Source organism: Anarrhichthys ocellatus, unplaced genomic scaffold, assembly GCF_004355925.1.
Source record: "Anarrhichthys ocellatus isolate YVR2014 unplaced genomic scaffold, GSC_Weel_1.0 scaffold19, whole genome shotgun sequence".
In the NCBI taxonomy this organism is placed as follows: domain Eukaryota; kingdom Metazoa; phylum Chordata; class Actinopteri; order Perciformes; family Anarhichadidae; genus Anarrhichthys; species Anarrhichthys ocellatus.
In genome coordinates this window covers 3,347,925-3,370,361 of record NW_022280049.1, presented here as the reverse complement: position 1 = coordinate 3,370,361, position 22,437 = coordinate 3,347,925, and the positions used below count along the sequence as shown (strand labels likewise).

The 22,437-nt window shown below is 39.5% G+C and overlaps 1 protein-coding gene across 1 annotated transcript; it reads right to left on the bottom strand.

Annotated features, from left to right (window-relative positions):
* Positions 1-557: 557 nt before the first annotated feature.
* On the bottom strand, positions 558-4,085 carry il12ba (interleukin 12Ba). The gene is made up of 8 exons (XM_031857962.1): positions 3,667-4,085; positions 2,923-3,010; positions 2,546-2,833; positions 2,300-2,405; positions 1,705-1,946; positions 1,418-1,590; positions 1,169-1,284; positions 558-715 (listed from the first exon to the last, which is right to left on the bottom strand). The coding sequence occupies exons 1-8, from the start codon at positions 3,745-3,747 to the stop codon at positions 655-657; spliced, it is 1,155 nt and encodes a 384-aa protein (XP_031713822.1). The 5' UTR covers positions 3,748-4,085; the 3' UTR covers positions 558-654.
* Positions 4,086-22,437: the final 18,352 nt, after the last annotated feature.

Sequence of the window (22,437 nt, the reverse complement as noted above, 5' to 3'; positions counted from 1 at the left end):
AGAGAGAGAGAGAGAGAGAGAGAGAGAGAGAGAGAGAGAGAGAGAGAAACACGACACAAAAACAAGATGTGTGTCTTGGCACGCTGCAGAGGAAATACCACTTGTGCCATATCTCCTTTGAGAGAACAGACACTGTTCAAAGCCAGACGGCAGTTTTGTGATGTGTTGCAGTGTGAGGGTTTCCACCAAAAGCCACACTCACCTGGGAAAAGCCATAAGACTCAAAATTGAAACCTTTTGTTTATTGGTTATTTAGAAACAACTATTGAGGTTTCTGTTCTCTACTAAAAGGTACGGGGTTGAGAGTGTATAGTAAAGGCCTTGTTAAAGGTAATACGGAAATGTGGTACAAAAGAAAACTTTGTACGACGTTTCAATAAATACTTTGCCAATGCCATCATTCAAATCTAAACATCAGTTCTTTTAATTATGGCTTAGGATGAAGCTTCTGCTTCTAACTGTGAAACAAAGGGAAATCCAATATACAGCAACAGGACGTGAGGTAGTAATGTTTGGTATGAGGCAAGAAACGAAAAAGCTTGTGTTAAATATTTTAATTCTTCACTCATGATTAAGAATGGTTACATATTACAAACTGCATGATGTAAAAGATGAATGTAAATATATAAAAACATAAATAGACATCTTAAGAGATTATTTTTCTACTGTAAGATTTGGCTTCTTCCGACCTTTGTTCTTCTTGCGACTCCTCAAACTGTAATGAAAAACAAATAAGGAAATTAGTCTGAAATTATTATTTTCTAACTATATTCCAAGCAAGCAAGCAAAATGTTTGAATTTAGCACTTTTGAAAACAGAAGTTACAAGCTAGTCTACATCATGAGAGTTTCTGAGATCTAGTTTAGTTTGATGCTGTCAACAATGTGACTATGTAAAGCAAGTCTATTAATCGGTGCAAAAATCGGTGATAATAGAAGTAAAAATGTAATAAACAGGAAAGATTTTCTCCCATTTTGATACATCAAAACTCACAGCAGAAAGCCGTGAAAATGCATTTGTAGAAAACTGACAAGCAACATAAAAACAACCAGGCAGAGAGCTAAAGCTACCAACAAAGTATACACAGTTAGGTTTGCAGGCAGGAGGAGTCAGGTGACGGAGAAAAGGTTGGAACTGGTCCCACTTCACACCACTGGGAGGCACTGACCTGAGAAAGCTCCAGTCGCTCCACTGTGAGTTACACAGAGCATCCTTAGCCCGGATGCAGACGGCCTTAGCCCATCGCTTCACCTCGAACTGACAAGTAGAGTGGACCGTCGAGGTCTGAGGAATAAGAATAAATTACTTCTCATCATTTTTTTTATGTGCAGTAACTTTATAGTTTGTCACACAAACATGACATTTCTGTATTATTTCCCCTCCACTTTCACAGTTCAATTCAGCAGGTCCCTCTTACCTTCGTGGCTTTTGGGTCAGTGCACTGGTTGTCGCACCTTTTGCGTCGCCCCCTAAACTGTGCAATCTGGAAAGTGAGAGGGAAGTAGGAGTAGGGACTGTTCCAGGAGCTCGGGTAACTCCACTCTATCATCGTAGTGTTGACTTTACTGATTGTCACCTTGTCGGGTTTCACTATCGAGGCCGAACAAAAAAAGATATAGAGTGAGATGAAAGCAAAGACAGGAATGGAAAGAAAAGCAAACAACGCTGTATTATGTGACGGAAATAAACCCAGAGATGTCTGACCTATCTCTGACAGGTAAAGGTATTTGGAGTAGTTCTCCACCAGGAAGTGCGCCGTCTTCACGTAGACAGTGACGTGGATCTGCTGGCTCTCCTCGGCGTAGGGGCAGTGCTGCTGGTCCAGGCACAAGATCCTGTTTCCGCTTTCGTCCACTGAACAGCCGAAGTTACTCTGACCTGAAGAGCATGTCCAACGTTGACCGCTTTCATCCACAGAACACTGGATGTCGTTGTCGTCAGAAAGACTGCATAGAATGGTGTAAAAAACGGTCTTTTTACTCAGATGACACACTGATTTTGTAAATTTGGCTCTGTATTTCATGCCAAGAAGCTGTCACAGTTTCTCAAAGACTAATAGGTGAAAAAGCTAAACGTATATACTCAGGAGCTTTTACAGCTGTGTTACTGTTACATGGAATCTGATCCCAAGACATGACCTTGGTCTTTAAATGACATATAAAAAGTACTTTGTTATGTATCCTTTCATAAGGAGGTATTTATGGATGCCACTTTGTAGTCTCAGCTCTGACATGAGCCAGAATAATGTGTTATTATTGGACAGCGAAGCAGAAAACATTTCAGCAGTTTGTGAACTTACCGTCGAGCTTTGATAAATGCTACTTTGCTAACGCGTCGGGGGTGCCAGGTCCAAGAGCACTGGAACTCTCCGTTGTAATTTTGAGTGGAGCAATCTAAATAGTCCCCTAATAAGAGAAGTAACACAAACATGCAGAAAAGGGGAACACAAAAAAAAAAGAAAACAGGAATTTACCAGATGAAACACTTTCCCCAAATCTAGCTGCTGTATAACAGTGACAATGCAACATTTCAAATCAGACCGCACCTTGGTCGGCTTTCACAAGAATTCTCCTGCGGTTAGTTTCGTCATCTTGGATCAGGACCTCGGTGTGATTGAGGAGAGACCCATCCTTGCTGTGGCAGGTGTAGTTTCCCCCCGCAAAGCTTTCCTCCAGCTCCAGCAGATATGCATTTCCTCTCTGCGCTTCTTCCACTCCGTTCTTCCTCCAGGAAATATCCTCATCCTTGTTGTCTCTCCTCGGAAGCTCCTCTGGCCGCTCCAGGCAGCTCAAGGACTGCTGGCCCAAAGAGCCATCCACCACCACAACCAGAACTAATGGAGGACACACAGGAATTGAAACAGGTTAGGGAAGAATGACTTGAGCTTGGAGTGAGATGTGTTTTCATAGAGATCAAGCGTACCGTGGGGCTTCATGGTCCACTGGCTGGCTGGATTTTGATGACTGACTTGCAGAAATGCACAGACGAAACTGAAAACAAATAACTTCATCTGCATAACAAAGAGAAGACAGCGAGAGAGAAGATGAGCTGGTTACAGAAAGAGAGCATGAGGTAAACAACACAAATCAGAATGACTCTTGAATGCACAAGCCCATATATATTACATCTTGTGTTGACACAAAAAGCCATACATTCATGTTGTAAATAATAAATACAAAAATATGGAAATCATCTCAATAGTAATACATTAATAAATAAAACCAAAATAAAAAAAGAAATCCTAATAGGCTAAAAGCACCATTCTGACATTACAAAAACACACTGACAGGCTAAATGAAGACAATTTACACTCACTATCCTATACCAAAGTTACAAAGAGCCACTAGCTATGTGTTCATCCTTGTTGAAATAACTGCATGTACATAAAAGAAAAATAAGAGGAGTTGTTTTTATGACACTGCTAAGATATTTCCATCATGTTATCCTGAAAAACATCCAGATCAAATGTAATTAATAATATTTTGTATAGTTTCTAGTCGCATATATAATTTATACAATGTAGTTCTACATTAACAATCTATTCTAAAACGGCGGATACACAGGCTCACGTTCCCCTGCGGTTGGTTTCATGTCTTTATTTTTAATTACTTTTTTTTTAAATAAAACTTAAACAATTAACAACAATCAGTCAAAAAGCCATCTTACCTTGGGATTACTCTTCTGCGATTCCGGGCGACTTTTATATGAGAGCCATGCTGACATTTGAGAGGCGAACTTCCCCATCATCGTCTAGAGTTGAGAAAAGTCCAGAGGAAATTCGCTTTCCAGCCAGGCGTTAACGGAGGTATGCAGCCACCGTGTATTCACTCCGCTTCCTTCTTTTTTTTACCTTTTATGTCACTCAACATTATTTGAGGGGCATTATTGGGTATTTGTAACTTTACCCTTTTATAGTGACATTGTTTGTTAGCTGTAACTTATGTGTGCAGTGCGTGTTTGTTTGTTTGTTTGTTTACCTTCTGGCATGTATTTCATTTTCATTTTCGTCAGGACCTTTTGCTACACTGGCACGTGTGGGCAGGTTGACACATAGTTTAAAGTCCAGCCTTTTTCCCAGAGCCTCCTTGAACTTCCCGGATTACGGCATAACGTCACACTACTTAAGAATGTTACATTTAATTTGTTTTACGACAACGGTCGTAAAAAAGATACACACTGCTTGCATAGCAAAGCTATCAAACCTCCACAGGATGAACAGTCAACGTTAGCAGTAACGTTAGCCTAATTTAATGTTGCTAAAAGTATTGTTACCTGAGATTAACATGAGACTCATTATCACAATTATGATGAGAAAGATACAAATATTAGTACCATGCATATTTAAAGGTGGAATTGGAGGAAATTCATTTTAAAGCATGAAAGGGGAAAATACCTACTTTTGCGTCCTCTGGCAAAACTTTGGCCAAGAAAGTTTGGGCGTTATCCCAGGAAATACACTGGGCCTTAATTGCTCGTGCCCACCTGCAGCATCGGCAATAAAGACTTCCGGCCCAGATCCTTCAGAATAAAAAGGCATTCAGACGATAACTGGACGCAGAAGACTTAGATTCGTCACACAACTTTTAATCACAATACATAATATAAAATATAAAATAAAAAAGATATATTGACAATATATATTTATGTTTATATATATTTATATATTGCTTGGCCTTTATGTTATAATATACCAGTGTTATAATACGATGTGTTCTGTTCTCTCTATACAATAAAGATGCTCTGGTTGTTCTTGGCCTACATCTGTCATTAACATAACAACCACTTCATAACATCATTCACACTAATGTTGTTAATGTTGTCTATTTCCCCATTTGTGTTTTGAGCTGTTTTGAACTATTTACACTAGCTGTTGTCTGCTGTGATAACAGTGTGTGTGTGTGTGTGTGTGTGTGTGTGTGTGTGTGAGTGTGAGTGTGTGTGTGTGTGTGTGTGTGTGTGTGTGTGTGTGTGTGTGTCTCTTTTGTTTTTACATACCAATTAATGATGTCAGTGCATTCCCTTTGTGATCTAAACGTCAGGGTTTGTTATGGAAATTATGACAGCCACTTCTGCCATCTGTTTGTGGGACAACGAGGTGAAAGCCCTCAAAGTAAACAACATGTAATCAGAGCCACCACAATTATAAATGGTGTAGCATCACAGTATTTCCGTAATTCATTTTTAATTTCTGTTTCTGTTTCTCTGTTTGTTTTTATGATTCCCCAGGAGCTCCTAGCTTGAAATCCAGGTTTAAATACTAGAAATCTTAGGCACCTCTTATATACTGTACGTATATAATATTTACTTTGATCAAGAACTATATTTACGATAGCCTATAATATCATAGCATAGTTGTTATCCTTGTAACACCACAATGATGTCCGAATGCCATTCAGTAGTGTGTCATCTTTAAAACAGGTTTGACAGTCCTTAACTGTCGGATGTATTTATAGCCACAGAGAACTCTGTCTCAAAAGACATCGTAGAAAGTAATCAACAATTGATATATGATACTGTAACAAGACAAACCACACGAGAACAGGATGTGTATTACAGTATGGTAATATTTAACAAACTCAGCCGTGACTCTTCATCTTAAATCTTCTCAGAAAAAAAATTAAAGTGAAACCAAGGAAATGTAATAAAATAGAATAAGCTGGCCAGGTCAAAGACGTCCATGAGGCTGATAATATGACAGATTTAGGATAGGATAATAAAATGGACAACAAATGGGGCAATGAGATTGAGATATGATGAATGAAAAGAAACATGAGCTACTCAGAAGATGGGACTTGGTCCAACTAGGTAGACAGACAAAGGACTGGGATCCTCAAGGCCTGTTCCTTCACTGTTCATATAGCTCTCTCTCTCTCTGTACTTTCCTGTGTAGTATTTATTCCAGCACACTGCAGCACTGTAAACATAAATTAACGGAATTATTGCCAGGAATACATTGATAAAATGATCATAAGATTTTTATAAATTATCTTCAATGATGACCTACTACATATTTTAGTGTATGTGATGTCAAGGCATTATCATGCAGTGATGAAACCTGTAGTCTCATCTCATGAACTATACTGTTTGTGGTTGGCTTTACTTTGCAGGTCAGAATACAAACGGAGCATGAACTCATTATGACTCTCTTGTTCCCTTTTCTTCATGTGCATGTGTACATGCGTGTTCAAATTAAAATTTTGACTTGAAGCCTGGGTGCCAGTTAGTCTATCAACAAATATAGGAATTCCATTAAGACGAGCAGTAGTGTAGTAGCTTGTCACTACTATTCTTTTTATAAATATTAAAGGTGCTATAGGTTAGGAGAATTTCTATTGCCTCTTAACGGCTCTCAACATGGCTCACTGCTAACAGTGCTAACAGGGCTAACAGTGCGAACAGTGCGAACAGTGCAAAAGTGCTGACAGAGTTAACGTGAGGGGGCCGGGGGGTGGATCATCGTAATTCCTTGACGATGCCTTCCTGGCTGTGTGCATGCTTTTAGCATAAGTTAGTGCATGTGAACGGGCCCCACTGGTTTGCTCACGGCAGGCTATGTCGACGAAGTATGGAGAAGCTCTGATAACAACACACACAGACGGAGAGCTTCACATAGCAAATAGTTGTTTGCTGCTGTATTAAAGCTCTGACTTCTACTGTATATATCGCGTCTTTAAAGGAATACAGTCATTTCCAACAGCTATGTAAACACTGATCTGTAATCTGTAAAGTTGTATATTAAGGCTAAGGAATGCGGTTTTTAAATGTAATATGTGTAAATGTAAAAACATGATTGTTTCCGAAAGCAGGAAATGATTCTGCAATTTTGTTTGGGTTCACATCAATACTACTACATATTGGTTTTATAAGGTCAGAAGAAAAGAAAGAGGCTAATATTTGAATATCTATTTTTACACATACACTAGTGGGGTTTGTGTGAACCCAAACAATGATGAAGTAAAAACAAAAACGAGGGCAGCATGAGTTCAGCTGCATGTTTTCTAAACTGGTGTCTATCCTCTATGTAGTGTTTATGTCTGACCACTAGATGTCCCCAGAGGGTAACAGTAACCTTAAATCTAATCTAAACATATGGCGGTTTCCATTTAAAATGAAGAGTCGTCCAACAGCTCAGACATCCTTCGGATTGAATCCTTGTTGTATGATTATGCAGTCATCATCTACACATTATTATTATAATATTGGAGATATTAATGTGGAACATGTGCACGTTTTGGACAGATTCAGATTTAATTAAGTCCGTCTGGTGTCATAGCTGTATATGACACATGCATATGCAGCTGTTGAGAATTACAAGGCCGGGCAGGTGCATGGGCTCGGCACTGGAATGTCCCCCAGATGCCCCCAAACCGTAACAACTGGAATGGAATCAGTGCAATGATCTCATGTGTGTGAGGGAGGGAAAGTATAGGGAAACAAAAGGAAAGACGAGAAGACAGTAATGATGTAATGTGTGCGTGCATGTGGCAGAGTGAGGAGGGGAGATGAGGAAAGGAGTGGACGGTCGGAAAGGTCAAGTCAAATAAAGTGGTGGATTCTGCGTCCTGATCCACGGCTCCTTCTCTATTATTGACAAGGCCCTTTGTGATTCTGAGCAACAACAGATTTGTTTTTCACCATGGACAGACCTCACTGGCATTTCATTTGTCTTGGCAGGTGTTTGTTTATGCAATTTCTCTTTGGAATCTCTTTAAAATGTACCTTGTAAAAAGAGAGACTGCATATCCAGATTCAGAGATTAATGAAACTTTATTTGACTTACTGCAGTTCCCGCTATTAACATTCCTCTCAGCAGAGAACCGCTCATTAATCCAACACCAGATTGACTGTGTTCGTGACAATGAAGTCAAACTGTCAAGTGAGGAATTTCCAGCCTTGTGAAATAGTCTGAAAGTTTTGACAAGAGAGGTTTGAGACAGAATCACAGTTTTGTAATTGTTATGTCATTTACCCTGTTTAGTGTTCAAAGAACAGTCTTCCTCTAGAGGTCCTTCCTCGTACCTACAACACACAAACACACCCACACCCTGCACAAATAAACAACCTGGCCACAATCAAACATAAAGGCTTCATCCTTGTCACAATGAGTATCCCCTCTATTCAGCGACTCTTAAACAATGGCCCTGTGTCATTTTGTACATTGTATATCTGAACTCCTTAATACAATGCTGAAATATGGCACTTTCCTCTACAGACTGTTGATTAGTCAATTCGTTATCTTAATTATCTTCTTAAAAGATGCCCATAGTCACATTGCAATCAGTAACTCTTGAGTCTAGGCTGTTTCTATCAAATCATCTTTTGATACCAAAGCCATGGTTCAGAGTAAATAAGAGAGTTCACAGAGTTCAATAAGTTTTGATGTGACTCCCGCTGCAGATGAAGAGTTATTAATATTAATGAAAGCAGCGTCCCACAGTCTCTATCGTCATTTCTCAGGGAAATATAGGTCGGTGCCGCACCGTTTATCGTCCTCTCTCAGAAGAACAGGGTCAGTCAGGGGTAGCCTGCTGGAGAGGAGGGGAAGGTGAAGGCATTATATCACCTTTTCACAGACTGCCTACAAAGTTTCTTCTCAACAGAGGGGGGAAAAAAAGCCCATTTATTTAAGTTTTTCCCAGTAAAAGTGTACTAGAGAGGAAAAATGTTGTTCTTAAGTAAAGGGGATGGATGAAGCTTGTAAAAGATCAATGTCATCAAAGTGTCTAGCAAATGGCCGCTGATTTGGCTTCACAAAGAGGTCCTTTGTGTTTGACAAAGAGTGGTTTTTTTCTTCTTTTGAGAGAGGATTCTCAGGAAGAAGTTGTTTGCTTGATCTGAACAGACAAGACAGGAGGAAGGGAACAATAACACCAGAACATGTATAGGGCATTGATTTTCCTATTGTGCATTGAGAAGCAAGATATTATGATGGAGAAGTGGTCATTGCAGCTTTGTGTAAAGACACAAGGGAGAGGTATTCAGTATCCCATGACTGATATCTTATGAAATACTATCATCATATTTGGTATATTTAAATTTCCTTAGTTTGAGGACCAGAGAACCAGAGAGGAACAAACTTAGTAAATGTGTTAATCGAAATAATGACAGTGTGCAGGAGTTTTGTATTTTCGGGGAATTCATATGGCAGGTAGCAATAATTACCCATTTAATTACTCTAAAACTTGGATTATTACTGGTTTAGCTAAGGCTGGAAAATAAAATGTGTACTCTGAATGTCCTTCTCTTTTCCCAGGGAGGATAGTTTTCCCTTTCAAAGAGCTCATGGGGTGTGGGATAGATTTTTTTTTTTGCCTCTCACTGTGGGTGGTACTGCAATATAAAAAAAGGAGCTGGTTCAAGCACAAGATGTTGTTTCTGTCTGACAACTTCATCAGACTGTCTCATGAGGTCAGTGACTGTTGACTGTGTGTGTGTGTGTGTGTGTGTGTGTGTGTGTGTGTGTGTGTGTTTGTGTGTGCATAAAGTGAGTATGCTTACAGCCAAAGAGGATAAATGAGCTAAGTGACTCACTGATCACTTGTTATTTTTAGAAATTGCCCGTAAGTGACTTCATCCGGCCAAATGGACTTGTCGAATCGCTTTTGAACGACTCAACCTTTGCGCTGTCTCTTATCTCTAAGTGTTTGGAACGGCGCCATGCTCTATGAACTGTTGCTGTATTTTAAATTTTCTGTAATTAATATGTTTCTTCCTATTTTGGTGTCCTTGTAGTGGCACGGGACAAATGTCTGGACTCTCCTTGGGAAGCTGTCTTTTTCAGTAGGAAGCAAAGCCAAAGAAATGTGAGACAAAATGTGCTACTCTGCCCTGCTATGTGCGAAGTAGTACATCGCAATCGTAGCATAGTAACGTCAAATACTTTCTGCATGTGCAGTCATGATAATGATGGGTGACAGAGAGACACAGAGAATGTGAACGTCCTACCCTGTTCTACTAAGGCCAATGTTACCTTAAAGGTGCCCTCGGATCAACACACCTTTTTTTGTTTTCCTGTGAACATGGATGTGTTACGAAATGTGGAAATAACACATAACAGGTGATGGTTTACCACATCTGGTCTGCCAAAGCTTTCAACAACCAACACACATGCACAAACAGCATTTGTTAAAAAAAGCAACTTTTCAATGGTTTTGGAAAACCGCAAAAGTGATGATACTCATACCAGCCGGATCGAAGAGTCTAGATGAGTCCTTAAACAGCGCTAAGTGCTTTTTGTATTTATTGTATTTATTGTATTTCTCTTACAGTATACCTGTGACTGTGAATGTAATTATTATTCAAAAGTCTCAGAAACGATGATTACCTAAACAGGTATAAACTGGGACAACCAGCTGGGAAGTACTGCAGCTAATCCTCCTCAGCCAGGCATTAGTAAGTCTGTACATTTAAATTGAAGCAAGTACTTCATATCTCAGATGCATTCAGGTGTAACTTTGGATCAAAGAGGGACGTGTAATTGGTGGTAGTGCCGGCCAACACAATCAATGTAATGGTCTATTTTGGTCCGCTCACATTGTATTATCTGAGCAGCACAAGCTGATATGTGGAGAAGTAGACCTGTGATGTCGTGCCAGTGGAATGTAAAATGTCCAACAAGGCTGCCTCTTCAAAGGCAGGGTCATGCCATGGCATTGTTTTCTCTTTCTTGCCTGATGAACAGCAAAAGCAAGAGTGCGAGAAAGACTCACAGTCCTTATGACAAGGGGAAATGGAGGCGCCGGTGGATCACGTCCAAACTGTCTGAAAACTCGGGGTTCACCGGACATCTTGTCATGTGCAGTTTGCTTGTTGGAAGTTAGGAAAGACAGTGAGACGATTACATGTTTTTCTTTAAAGATACACCCAAGGGAAGTAACAAAAAGCAAAATGTCTTGAGTGGTGCCGGACTTTAACTTATCTGCCAGTCACAAAATGTTGATACTGACCTTACCTTAAAATGTTCACTATCGACCAAGTCATTTGTTTGCCCATTAAAGTTCTCTCTTTTAATGCCCCAACTAAAGCATGATATAATGCTTTTTATGGTTATGTTAAGGGAACTCACACAACAAATTAGCAGTATGTAAACCTAATTTCTAGAGACAGGGTTGAGCTAAGCGAATTCAAGTGACTCAACACCACCAATCAGTCCTCGTCTAGGACCAAAGAAAACAGCATATATGTGATACGCCTCTGTAGAAAGCCACTCAATGCCTCCTCGCTCTGTGTATGGCCACACACAGTACGAGAGCCTCAGTAGGACTGAACTTGTGTGCCTGTGTCCAGACATCATGCAGCCGTCATCTTGGAAACATCACGTTGTTCACAGAGAAATAAATTCCAGTTACATCCGGGGAGAGTCAGCCTGTTTCTGTCATATTACAGACTCAACCTTGCAGTATGTTTTTTCTTTCCCTTGAATACATTTCCACTATTGTGGCAATTTATTCAAAAATACAACCAAGAAAAAATATTCCAATGGTCATAACTCATGGAAGTTCTGGTCCACTTATTTTCTCCCCAAACATGCACTCAGCTGTTTGCTGTTTCAGCCGATTTCCACGTTGACGTTTTTAAAGCTCCCACTCACTCCACAGTGTTCAGAAGTGCATTCATTTAGTTGAAGTTAGAATATGTTGGGGGCATTTTATTTCATACTTGTTCTATCAAAACTTCCCCAACAATGCTCTACCTTAGCACCCTGATCAATGCACTCTTAGCATTCCCTACAGGCAGAATACCCACATGTTTCCTCTCAGGGTAGTTGATATATAAGTCAGGGTTAGTTATAGTAACGGAGGATTGGGCCTTGGCTGGTGCTGGTTCTGTACACAGCCCTGTTTTAGACAGGTGTTTAAATACCCATGTGTGGTGTTTCAGCCAAGACCCTTGTCTGCACATTCTCAGAGAAGCAGAGTTACATCCAGTTAATCGTCTATGTATTTGTACACAGGGGGTGTCATGTGAAAATCCCGTGATACAATATTTTTAATTTGGTAAAAGTTGCTGAGAACATGCAGTGTCCGACTGATCAGTTTCAGCAAACAAACGAGCTTAACACTTTTGCCAGCCGAGATGATGCAAGTTATTTTGATTATAGCAGAGAGGATTCCAATGGGTTAGTCACTGCTGGGCAGCACAAAACAACGTTCTTCTGTTACAATTAATTATTATTATTGGATGAATATGTTTCATGATGTGAATTTATGTTTCTCATAAACTATTTTAATAATGGTGCATAGTTGGTGAGATGTGTTGTGATTGTGTGAAGTTGTAGTGCGTGGGCTAACCACTTTAATCTGTCCTTGCTGTTCTCATACACTGGAATGTTTGCATCATTTAACAAGATTGGAACATATTTGCCTTCCCCAGACTTGTGGTGCTGGGCTGAAGCCCATTTTCAATCACGTTTATTTTATTTAATGTCTGTGAACATTTATGGTGAGAAACTTGAAATAAACTATTAGTGTTTGGAAAAACAGGTGAGAATCAGATAAAAAAATAAAAATAATTTGAAAATGGTTTCCCTTGTCTATTTTTTGTATCAAGGATCTGCTTCAGTGAAAGATTCAAACATGTCAGACTAGATTCAGGCCAACAACATACCAAACAAGGTAACTTGTCTTACCACCCAGTCAAGCATCATGATACATTGTTGCAAACTCTGTGGTCCTTTGCATTCAGTTGATCTCGTTGTATCTGTGTTTTTATATCGATCGCATGTGGTACAAAGTCTGCTCGACTTGCGCCTGTGATCTTGCTGCTATAGCAACTGCTGCCGTCGGGGAGCGGCTTACATCCTGTGTAATTTGTGCTTCAAACCAAAAAAAGCATCAAACAAAATCAGCAGTAATTTACTGTAATATTCGCAACAGCCCCCACCCAACACACCACAGCTCAAGAAAAAACACCCTTCAGAGCTCGGGATATTGGCCTCAACAGTGAGCAACCATTTTATTCCTAAATTATAAAAACTGATCTTAAAAAAAACCCAGTCTATTTCTTTTGTTATAGTTAGATGTGGTATGATGAAAAGGTGAGCGGGGAAAAGAGAGAGGGGCCTGGAACGTTCAACCTCTTTGTTGTCTTGCCCACTCACTTTTGGATGCAGCTTTGTCTCAGCTAAATATTCCCATTTATATGCAGGTGAGTGAGCAGGTGAACGCGAGTGTATTATCCCTTTGATTCCTATTTCGTAAACAACACATCAGAGATGATGGCGGGGATGGAGAGGAATCAGATTCTATAATTATATCAGCTCTCTTCTGGAACACAGCGCTAATATTAGAGATTCTGCTGATGCATCTTTCAGTTAAATTCTGAATTAAAGCTGCATTATTCATCGTTTGCCATCTTGGCACAAAACCTGACTGGAAAGACTGAGGCCTATCATTCATTGCTTAACATGAGCCATCTGTCTGAAGTGAAGTGGCTTTGAAATATACTGAGATATCGGAATACCTGTCTCTTGAATGTGCTGGGAAATTAAAGATATAAATATATAAACATTTTTAAATTACATTTAAGATGTCTGGTGACTGTCAGGTGGAGCACTTCCAGGGTTTGGATGTGTCTGGAACTTTCCCAGTTGAACCATCAATAAAGATGAAATATTTCTTTAAGAAAATGCAGATGCAGGTACAATAAAAAACAAAATAACTTTACACACCTGGGCGTGACGAATAAACAACATGAAATTGTAAAATACTCACCTGTGAATATCGTATCTGTAAGGTTTTTATTGTGAAAGTCTAAGAACTGAAGAAGTGGATTTGGTATGTCTTTGTCAAGATTGAAAGGAATAATAAAGTTTAGTGTTTTGGTATGAAGTTTCAGAGCCTTTATGTTCTTATTTCTTACATGTAGGTGCAACTCAAACTGTTCCAAATAAGGGGATTGGTTGCAGAATTAATTTGCTCTGCAAAAGTTCAGAGAAATCAACTTTTTTCGCTGCATTGCATTCTGTGTGATAGTATCCATGACAAAAACAACAGTTTGACTAAATATATTCACGTGCAAATTAATCACACGAAAAAAAAACAACTCTGACATTAGCAGTAAAAGAGTGAAAATGTTTCAGTGCATTTCCATTAAGTGATGTGCAGCAGCTCATAGTACAGCACTCTCAGCACAAACCTGGTCCAAGCAGTAAGGTCACATTGATCATACTTGATGTAAAGTGACAGGCAGTATAATGAAACAGCTCCTCATTTTTAATAGCACATGACTGCACTTATCTAAACCATAAAACAGAACACTGCTGACTCTATCTCTCACCTCTGGCCTCCTTCTACCTCATGCTTCTCTCCTGAATGGGGGGGAGGGTGGGGGCTGCAAATACACTTCATTTTTGTCTTTATTTATCATCAGTTAGGCTCAGAACATAACATATATTGTGTCAAAATCAACACGGAACGGATTGCGGTTGCTGATAGCACCATGAATTGCGCATCATGTGCATCAGCTATCCGTCCCATGTCAAGGTCGATTTACAGAAGTTATATAAATTTATAACACGCCCACAACATTTTGCACCTCAGCGCATTTTGCCCTTCGTTTTTTCCAATCATGAATTTTCGAAATTGACATGTTAGGTTTATTAATTTACTCAACTGGCATTGCATCCTGAAATAAATCAGGTGCTCTATCCTGGTTGCAATCACGGCTGCCATGATCGATGGAAAGTCCAGAGGTGACGCCGCATGTGCTTCAGCTACCACCAATTCTTTGAAGACGCTTTTATTTCACCGTAAATGCATGTGGCTATTTCATTTGTGAATTGGACTGTTTTTGCAGTGAGGCTCATTGGCATAGAAAAGGGTTTGCATATTAACCAATTGAGATACGTGCAAATAGCACAGGAGCACCTAGGCGCTGTTTGCTTGGCAGCCAAATTGATCCCATAAATGAGTGACACATTGTTTTGTCTCAGTATTCAACGTTGGGTTTGAAATCAAACAATAAATAAAACTAAAGCATCATTTGACATGTTGTTGTTACGCCTACATTAAACGGATAGGAACATGGCCTTTCTGTTAAGGTCCCACTTACCATGCTTTGTCAGAGCTCTCAGTACGTCTGCTCTGCACATAATTGAGCATTGTGCAATGTTTCAAAGTGGCACCACAAAGCACGACAAAAATGTTCAAATCTGGATGTAGGCCAGAATTTTATAGAGAAATGAACAAGCCCTTGGTGACTAAACACTGCCAGAAGTCTGCCAGTCAGTTCTGAATTCAGTGTATATCAGAAGAAATGTGAGATATTGTTTTCTAGAGATGATAATACCACCCAAACGACTTTGTATTGCATTTTGCTGTATGTCAGTTGTGTCAAGGGTTAGCTTTAAATGAAAGGCAGGAAGCAAGGAGACATTTATGGAAAGACATTACGTGAAGCAGCTGAAGGTACAGTGTGCTGTACAGAAGAGCAACAGAAAGCAAAATCTGTGTTCAACCAAAGAAGTTCTAAATCTAGATTTGGATACATTTTGTCTGGTTGAAACGGATGGAGGAATGGCCTCCACCTTTTTTTTTTTTTTTTTTTACAAAGTCAGGCAAAGCGGAGCAGAAGACAGTCAGCCTTTTGATAGATTATTTGTATTTCGTCGTGGCTCCAGTTGGCCCGCAGCTTTTCATTTCTGGAATAAAGAAAGGCCAACACACTGGATGAACCACTCGACGAGTAGTTTCAGTACACGTCAAAATGGACCGCTAACTCACTGGAATGAATAGCAGACTGCAGAAAAAACTCTCCGACTCGATATTTCTACAACAGTTGTGTGTTTATATTCCCACTCGGAAGGCTACGTCACCCACACTCTGCAGAAGCTGTACTGGAGCTGTCAACTCAATATTTCTTTCACCGGAATTGGACTTAAATGTTGTATGTATTTACAGCACTTTGAAAATTCTGTGCCGCAACTGAGCTAGTGTGGTATCCGCATGCTTTCATCGCTACGTGAGAACGTAATTGGTGAAACAATGTCTAGAAAGAAACTTTGTCTTCTGGAGAGACTTGCTTGTCTTGTATGTACCATTATCACTTACAGATTGGCAAAGATGACCTGCTTTGCATTTGAAAATGAAGCTGTGAACAACAATATTATTGTCATGATGCATGAGAATATTTACTGTTTTTTCAGTTTTTTCATATCATTTTTGGTGTGATTTGCTCTGATCTTTAGTTTTTACAGGTAGATGCTCTTCACACAGTGCTAGAGACACCACTGACAACTGCAACCACAACTTCCATCAAATGTAACAACAATGACGATTCAACAGGATTTCTGAGGTTACAAACATTTTATTAATGCATATTATTTTTCCTCTTGTATAGTGTACATATGCGACATTTGTTTAGTGATGAGGATGATAACACTAAAATGCGTAAGGCGTATATAATTATAACAGTAGTATTGGTAGCTCAGGAGTTTCTTGCTCACCTTTTTTTTCTGATTGTCTTGATTAAAACGACACGACAGCACAGGAACTCCATGGTTGTCTACGAGGTAGCCAATGTTCTATGTCTGCTCCCAAAATGGGAGTTAATTGTCACCATGTTTGACTTGGAGATTAAAGTCTTGGCGTTGACGCCTTTCGTGGAAAAAAATACATTTTTTTATACCGTTTTACAGAACAACAGTGTACAATTCTACATCAAGACATTTTAAAAGTTGTTAATAAGCAGGATGGTGAATCACATTGATTTCCTCCTACTATTGGCAGCATTTTAAAATAATACCAGCTTTCCTTTTTAAGGAACGTCTTTTTTTCCAAACCCTCTGCTGAGTGTCTTCTCTGGAGTCCGCAGTTGTTGCTCTTTTCTCATTTTGCATTTTAGCTTTCATCTTAAGTGAAGGTCATCAAGCCCCACAGCTTGTCTTATCCTAATCCTCTGCTCTGCATCTACGTGGGCATGGCAACCAGGCAGAGCAGCAATAAAGGTGAGTGAAAAAGAAAAGAGTGAGTCATCCTCATCCACAAACGAATGTGCAAATCCGCTTTTAGTTTTCTTGTTTTTGTGCAAATAACTTGAAGAAGAGCCTGTTTTCCACCACAAACACATTGACGTACGCATTTAGGACACTTTTCATTTGTAACAATGTATGACTGTATACAGTATTATGATTGTACTAATGTAAGAAGGTGTCACTTGTGTTTGGTTTTCACCTCACACTGCAGATATGCTTTATCTTATTGAAGTTACTACAAGGAACTTTTAACTAAATGTAACAATGATGCCTGTAACTGGGTGTGATCCCCCACAAAATCTGACTGAGCGGAACAGACTGTCAGAGGTTTTCTAAAGGGACTCTGGTGCTCGGAAGCACTACCACTTTTGTCCACAGGGATTGCCAAAATCAACACAAACTGAAAGTTCCTTGCAGAAGCTTTAACCGCAAAACAAGGTGTCTGTGTTTGCATTCATTCATTTACTGTTTGTACTGTGTCAATCATAATGGCCGCAGAAATAACGAACAACGAGAAGCTGCATGTTTCCGTCACGAAACATCTGTTTAAACTAACTTTCTTTTTTTGACACATGTCTGTAAAGATGAACATATCTTGCACTAAGTTTTGAGGTTGGCACTGTTTTTCTACTTGTCGCAGTTCTTGGCTCTATTGCTGCATTGCTCAACACCTGCAGGAAGTAAGATAATGTGGCAAAAGAGCATCTGTCTAACGCAATTACCAGAGCACTCTCTTTGAGGGCTTCACTCAGGCATACATTATGTTCAGAGCTGGCGTCATTGAATCCGACTTTCTGAGGCAGCTTGTCTTTAAATTTAAAAGTCGTACCTTAGATGCTGCAGTTGTTCATGAATTTCAGGGTGGTGTCAAGTTTAAAGTGTCCTGATCGTTATCATATGTCATTGTACAGTGCATGCTAAATATGTACAGTATGTGCACATGCACCTATACATGATCTGCATGCAGTTGAAACGTGTGCAGACGGTTTGAATGTTTCAAAAGGTGAGCCTGAAGCTGAAAAACTTTGTTGTAGTAGTTCACGGTTTGGTTCCAGGGAATGGGAACCCGGCCAACCAGCCAGACCTGTTCACACCTTTCTATTCCTGCCTGCTGGCTATTCACATAGTGTTCTAGTACATAAATATTGAAGTGGAGCCTGCAGACATGGCGATGACTGACGGGTATATTTTTGTTATTAAAACCCTGATGACTGCTAAAGTCCGACCATGTCTGCTGTAGAAAAGCATATGAATACTTGAGGCTTCTTCTTTTAGACATTTCTATTTATGTCTCTTGACCTTTATATTCACCGTGAACTAGTGAATTGCTTTTTTAAAAATGTATTTAAAAGGATGAAATACATTTCAGTCATTCTGCTGTAACTGATAACCTAAACATAAAAGCTGGAAATTGGCTTGTACGTTTTTGTAATTCTCTATTAACAGAATATATAAAATATATATATATTATCATTATTCTTATTTTAACTGTTGTCAAAATCATGTTAAACATATACGTATATTAGGCTACTATACATTGCATTTGCTCTTCAAAGTGCAAAAATCACAAAAAAAACCACTGTATGGCCACCTTTTAACTCAGTGATTGTACTTTCTTAAGTACTGTCATGTGATGAGGAGGGATGTAGGCTACGGTATAAATAATCTGTCTGCGGGTCATTTTGGAACCCGTGCTGTCCTAGTCTGAACTGCCAGCTATCAGGAACACTCAGGGGTGTAAGGTTTCATTTCGTTCAAACGCATACGGTGTCTGCCAGTTACGAACTGGTGTCATGTGCACAGGAACAGGGAGATAAGGTGCGATACACCACTTGAATGATCGGCATGCAGAGACGTAGGCATGCCAACACCCAACAAGGAGCTAAGCATGTGTGCAGAGTTTGCATTAGCTGGCACACACAGCTGAATTTAAATGAAACTCTCAGCCAACTTCACTTGCAGCACTTGTCTTGAGCCTCGTCTTGAATTTTAAAAACCTCTATTCTGCCACATCATGTGACCACGAAAGCTGAATGCATACTTTCTTCATACAAAATATCAGTCTGTGGCTTTAAGTCATAAGGTATCAGGCCAACATGAAAGGTTACATTGAATGTACACAAACAGCATACTGACAGACATTTTGCAAGCATGATAAAAAAAATAGAAGTCAAATGTTTCCATGTGTTAAAGGCACACAGTGTTGTCTTTCTGTGGGATCCTAAGCCATCGGTGCAAACTGACTTCTCCAGAGGCTTCGGTCGGATGTAAACATCACCACTGAAACACTGCGAGTGTTTCTTATCTTGCAGGTTACGATAAATTACGTTCTCTGTGGGTTGATGCGGTACAAGTAAAACAGGTCTAATTCCTGTTTCGAACTCCACTGAACAGGAACATGAATGCATCAGCCGACCTTTTGGCACTGTCCACATGAATTCCCCATCACAAGAAGTTCCCTTTCCTTTCAACCAGCTGATTGGCACATTATATTCACTCTGCCTCTGGGAAATGAATGTAGCATTCCTTCTCTCCAATCTGCCAGTTGTTGTTTTTTTCTCTTAACAGTGTTTCTTTCTCTCCTCCGCTAAGAAATTGTCACGCACTAAAGCGAACCCGTTCCCCCCTCACTCAGACTCAGTATCCATGAATTCCCTGGATAAAGCTCATGTAGGACCCCTGTGACCAGAGGCATCATTAAAAACTGCCCATCCATCTGCCAGTGTCTTTGTGTCTAGTCTTTTTTTTTTCCTTTCACCAACACTCTCCCTGCAGAATGTTAAAAACATTTTATTCAGAGTCGCAGCGGTGAATCCGCATTACCAAAGAAAACAAGTAGAGCAGAGTGATTCACTACTCTGATCACACCTTAATCAGCGACAGACCTTATACTCCAGCCATCGAATAGGTTGATCATTATGGCCCCCTTCTCCCCCACCACCACCACCACAGACGATCACTTTACTGTACGTGTGTCACCCATATTTCTTTTCTTTCCTGTCCAAGGTTTGTGTGTTCTGTTATTGATAGACGGCCATGGCAAACCAGCGTCACAGAGGGACCTGGCAAGGTATTCAGGGCCCAGTTGAGCACAAAGCCAGGGCTTGTGTGATAATTATATCTCCAGCGGGGACAATCTGTAAAGGTTGTTTCCATCTGATGAAAGGCTTGTGGGCGTGCTGCCTCTTGGTCCTTGTGGAAAAAAGGATAAGGTTAAAGAGAGTGACCGAGGGGACCTGGCTTGAAGGAAGACTCTACCGTCAAATACTCTGTGTTGCATTTTAGTTTACTTTAAAAAATAGTTTAAAATGCTGTCATATTTTCCTATGATTCAGAAAGAAACTTTACAAATTCAGTAACCAACTCACTGAGTGATTAGATTGCTACAGTTGCGACGGTCTGGCTAAAAATGAGAAGCCTACTTCAGTCTATCTTTAAATCAATTACTGTATTAAAAATGACCAGGAATTTTACGATAGAGTTCTACGATTGAGTTTTTCCCCCTTTAAATGTTGAACATTACGTGGAAAATTACGGAACAAAATAAATAGTTTCTCTTAACATGTACCTGTACAGATCCTATCATGTTACTTATATAAAGGTCTGTTGTTTGTGGCAATAAGAGACATTGTTAGTCTGTATGTAAATACCTTGACATAACATGCTGTGTGACTCTCCCACTCTTTCCTCTCCCAAGAATGGCCAGCTGTACAGTAGCCTATGAATTGAACTTTAAAGTAGCGGTTTATTTTAAACCTCAGAGATGATCATTGCCCATAACAACAACCAAAATTTCACTAATACCATCCCTGAATTTCCCTCAGAAAAAGGCAATTTTAAATAAATATCACGTCCTTTACCTAAACTCCTTTACTGGAAAAAGGGTTAACAACCAGGAAAAGGCTTTTCACTTCCACTGAACTGCTACTATAAGTGCTCCATATTTACAGTGGAATATTTATTAACTATTTCATAAACTAGCAAAATCAAGATTGTAACATAAGTCTATACCAATTTTCCTGTTCAAAGTCAGAAAGCTGCTTAGGTGGAGGGCTCACCACCTTGTCCAATCCGGAGGCAACAATCCTTTCAAAAGTACCAACCATGGGGGCACCATCTGTTGCTCATCCCCCTTGCACAGACTTGCACACGCTCTAAAAGCAAAAGAGCAAAGAGAGATCTGTCAAATCAATCGTCAAAATACATATCACCCAGGGTCATAACAAAATGCTCAACCACACTAATTGTCTTATCAGCGGGTTTTTATCTTTCATGTTCCGGAATGAAAGTTTGATCAAAATAAAAAATTGAAAACACTACAGTATATATACCATACTTACATCAGTTTAATAAACTTCTATTCATCTTGACTTGTAATGATTGTTTCCTGTGGAAGGTTCATATGCGATCAATCTTCACGGGTATTGACCGAGTGTTTCCTGCATCATTGTCAATTGTCACGCTGTGACATTTGCTGCGAAACATGAGAAAAGGTTAACGATATCTGTCTTGACTAGACAGGAACTGTGACCTGGTTGGAGGTTTGAATGGCGAAAGCCAGAAAACAATAGAAGAAGGTGACTGATTACACTGACTGATGGGTTGCGGTGGTAGTTTGTTTCCAAGTGTTGACATGTATCTGCTTTGAAGTGGATCTTGCAGACAAAAATGTATGTCAAAAATGTATGTCAAAGTCAACAGTAGCTACAAACTTCGATTCAGCCATTTCTACTCTCTCTTTGACAAGTTGGAACTATGTCACTCTGCTCAACAAGGTATCAAGAACAGAAAATAGTACCTATTATGGTCACAGTCACAGGAGATTAACAATCAGGTTTGACAGCAATTAAGATAATAACTGTCAGACTGTAATGTAAAATAAAGAAAATAAAGATCACTCAACATGACATGGATCACACATTTGTGTGTTTTTGGGCCTTGATGTAGCAAAGTTATAATTCTTGATGTAAACTTTATTTGCAGCAATATAAAGTCATCTTTAAAGTCATGCTAGCGTGACTTAATTGTAAATGTTAGCTTCCATAGGATCTCTACAGATATATCTTTTACATGTTGAAGTGATCTTCAATCATCATTTTACCTGGTTCTGTGAAGACTTGTGTGCAACAGCTGGTTTCACATGATTCAAATGTCAGTCAAATGAATGATTGATGTTTCGTTTAATTTTCCACTGTCTTTGACTCTCTTTGTGTTTACAAAGTACAAAACTCCGCAGCAAACCTGTCATAAGCCTATAAACATGCAGACACGCAGACACACACACACACACACACTCATACATAACATGCATTCTTGTAAAAAGAAAACCAAATAAAGTTTTCAATCATGGAATAGAATGTAAAAACTTGCTGATACTTAAATGTACAGATTTTAATTTATAATGCTGGCAGGCTCACTCCTGAATATACAACTTGCAAAACACAGTTTACAAGCATATAACTTAA

What these genes read in the sequence shown, in the direction of transcription:
- il12ba (XM_031857962.1), bottom strand. Translation starts at nt 3,747, where the DNA reads ATGATGGGGAAGTTCGCCTCTCAAATGTCAGCATGGCTCTCATATAAA. An exon ending in CCTTTACCTGTCAGAGATAG is followed by an intron (nt 1,591 to 1,704) that starts GTCAGACATCTC and finishes CGGCCTCGATAG; the next exon opens with TGAAACCCGACAAGGTGACA. An exon ending in AGCGACTGGAGCTTTCTCAG is followed by an intron (nt 716 to 1,168) that starts GTCAGTGCCTCC and finishes TTTTCATTACAG; the next exon opens with TTTGAGGAGTCGCAAGAAGA.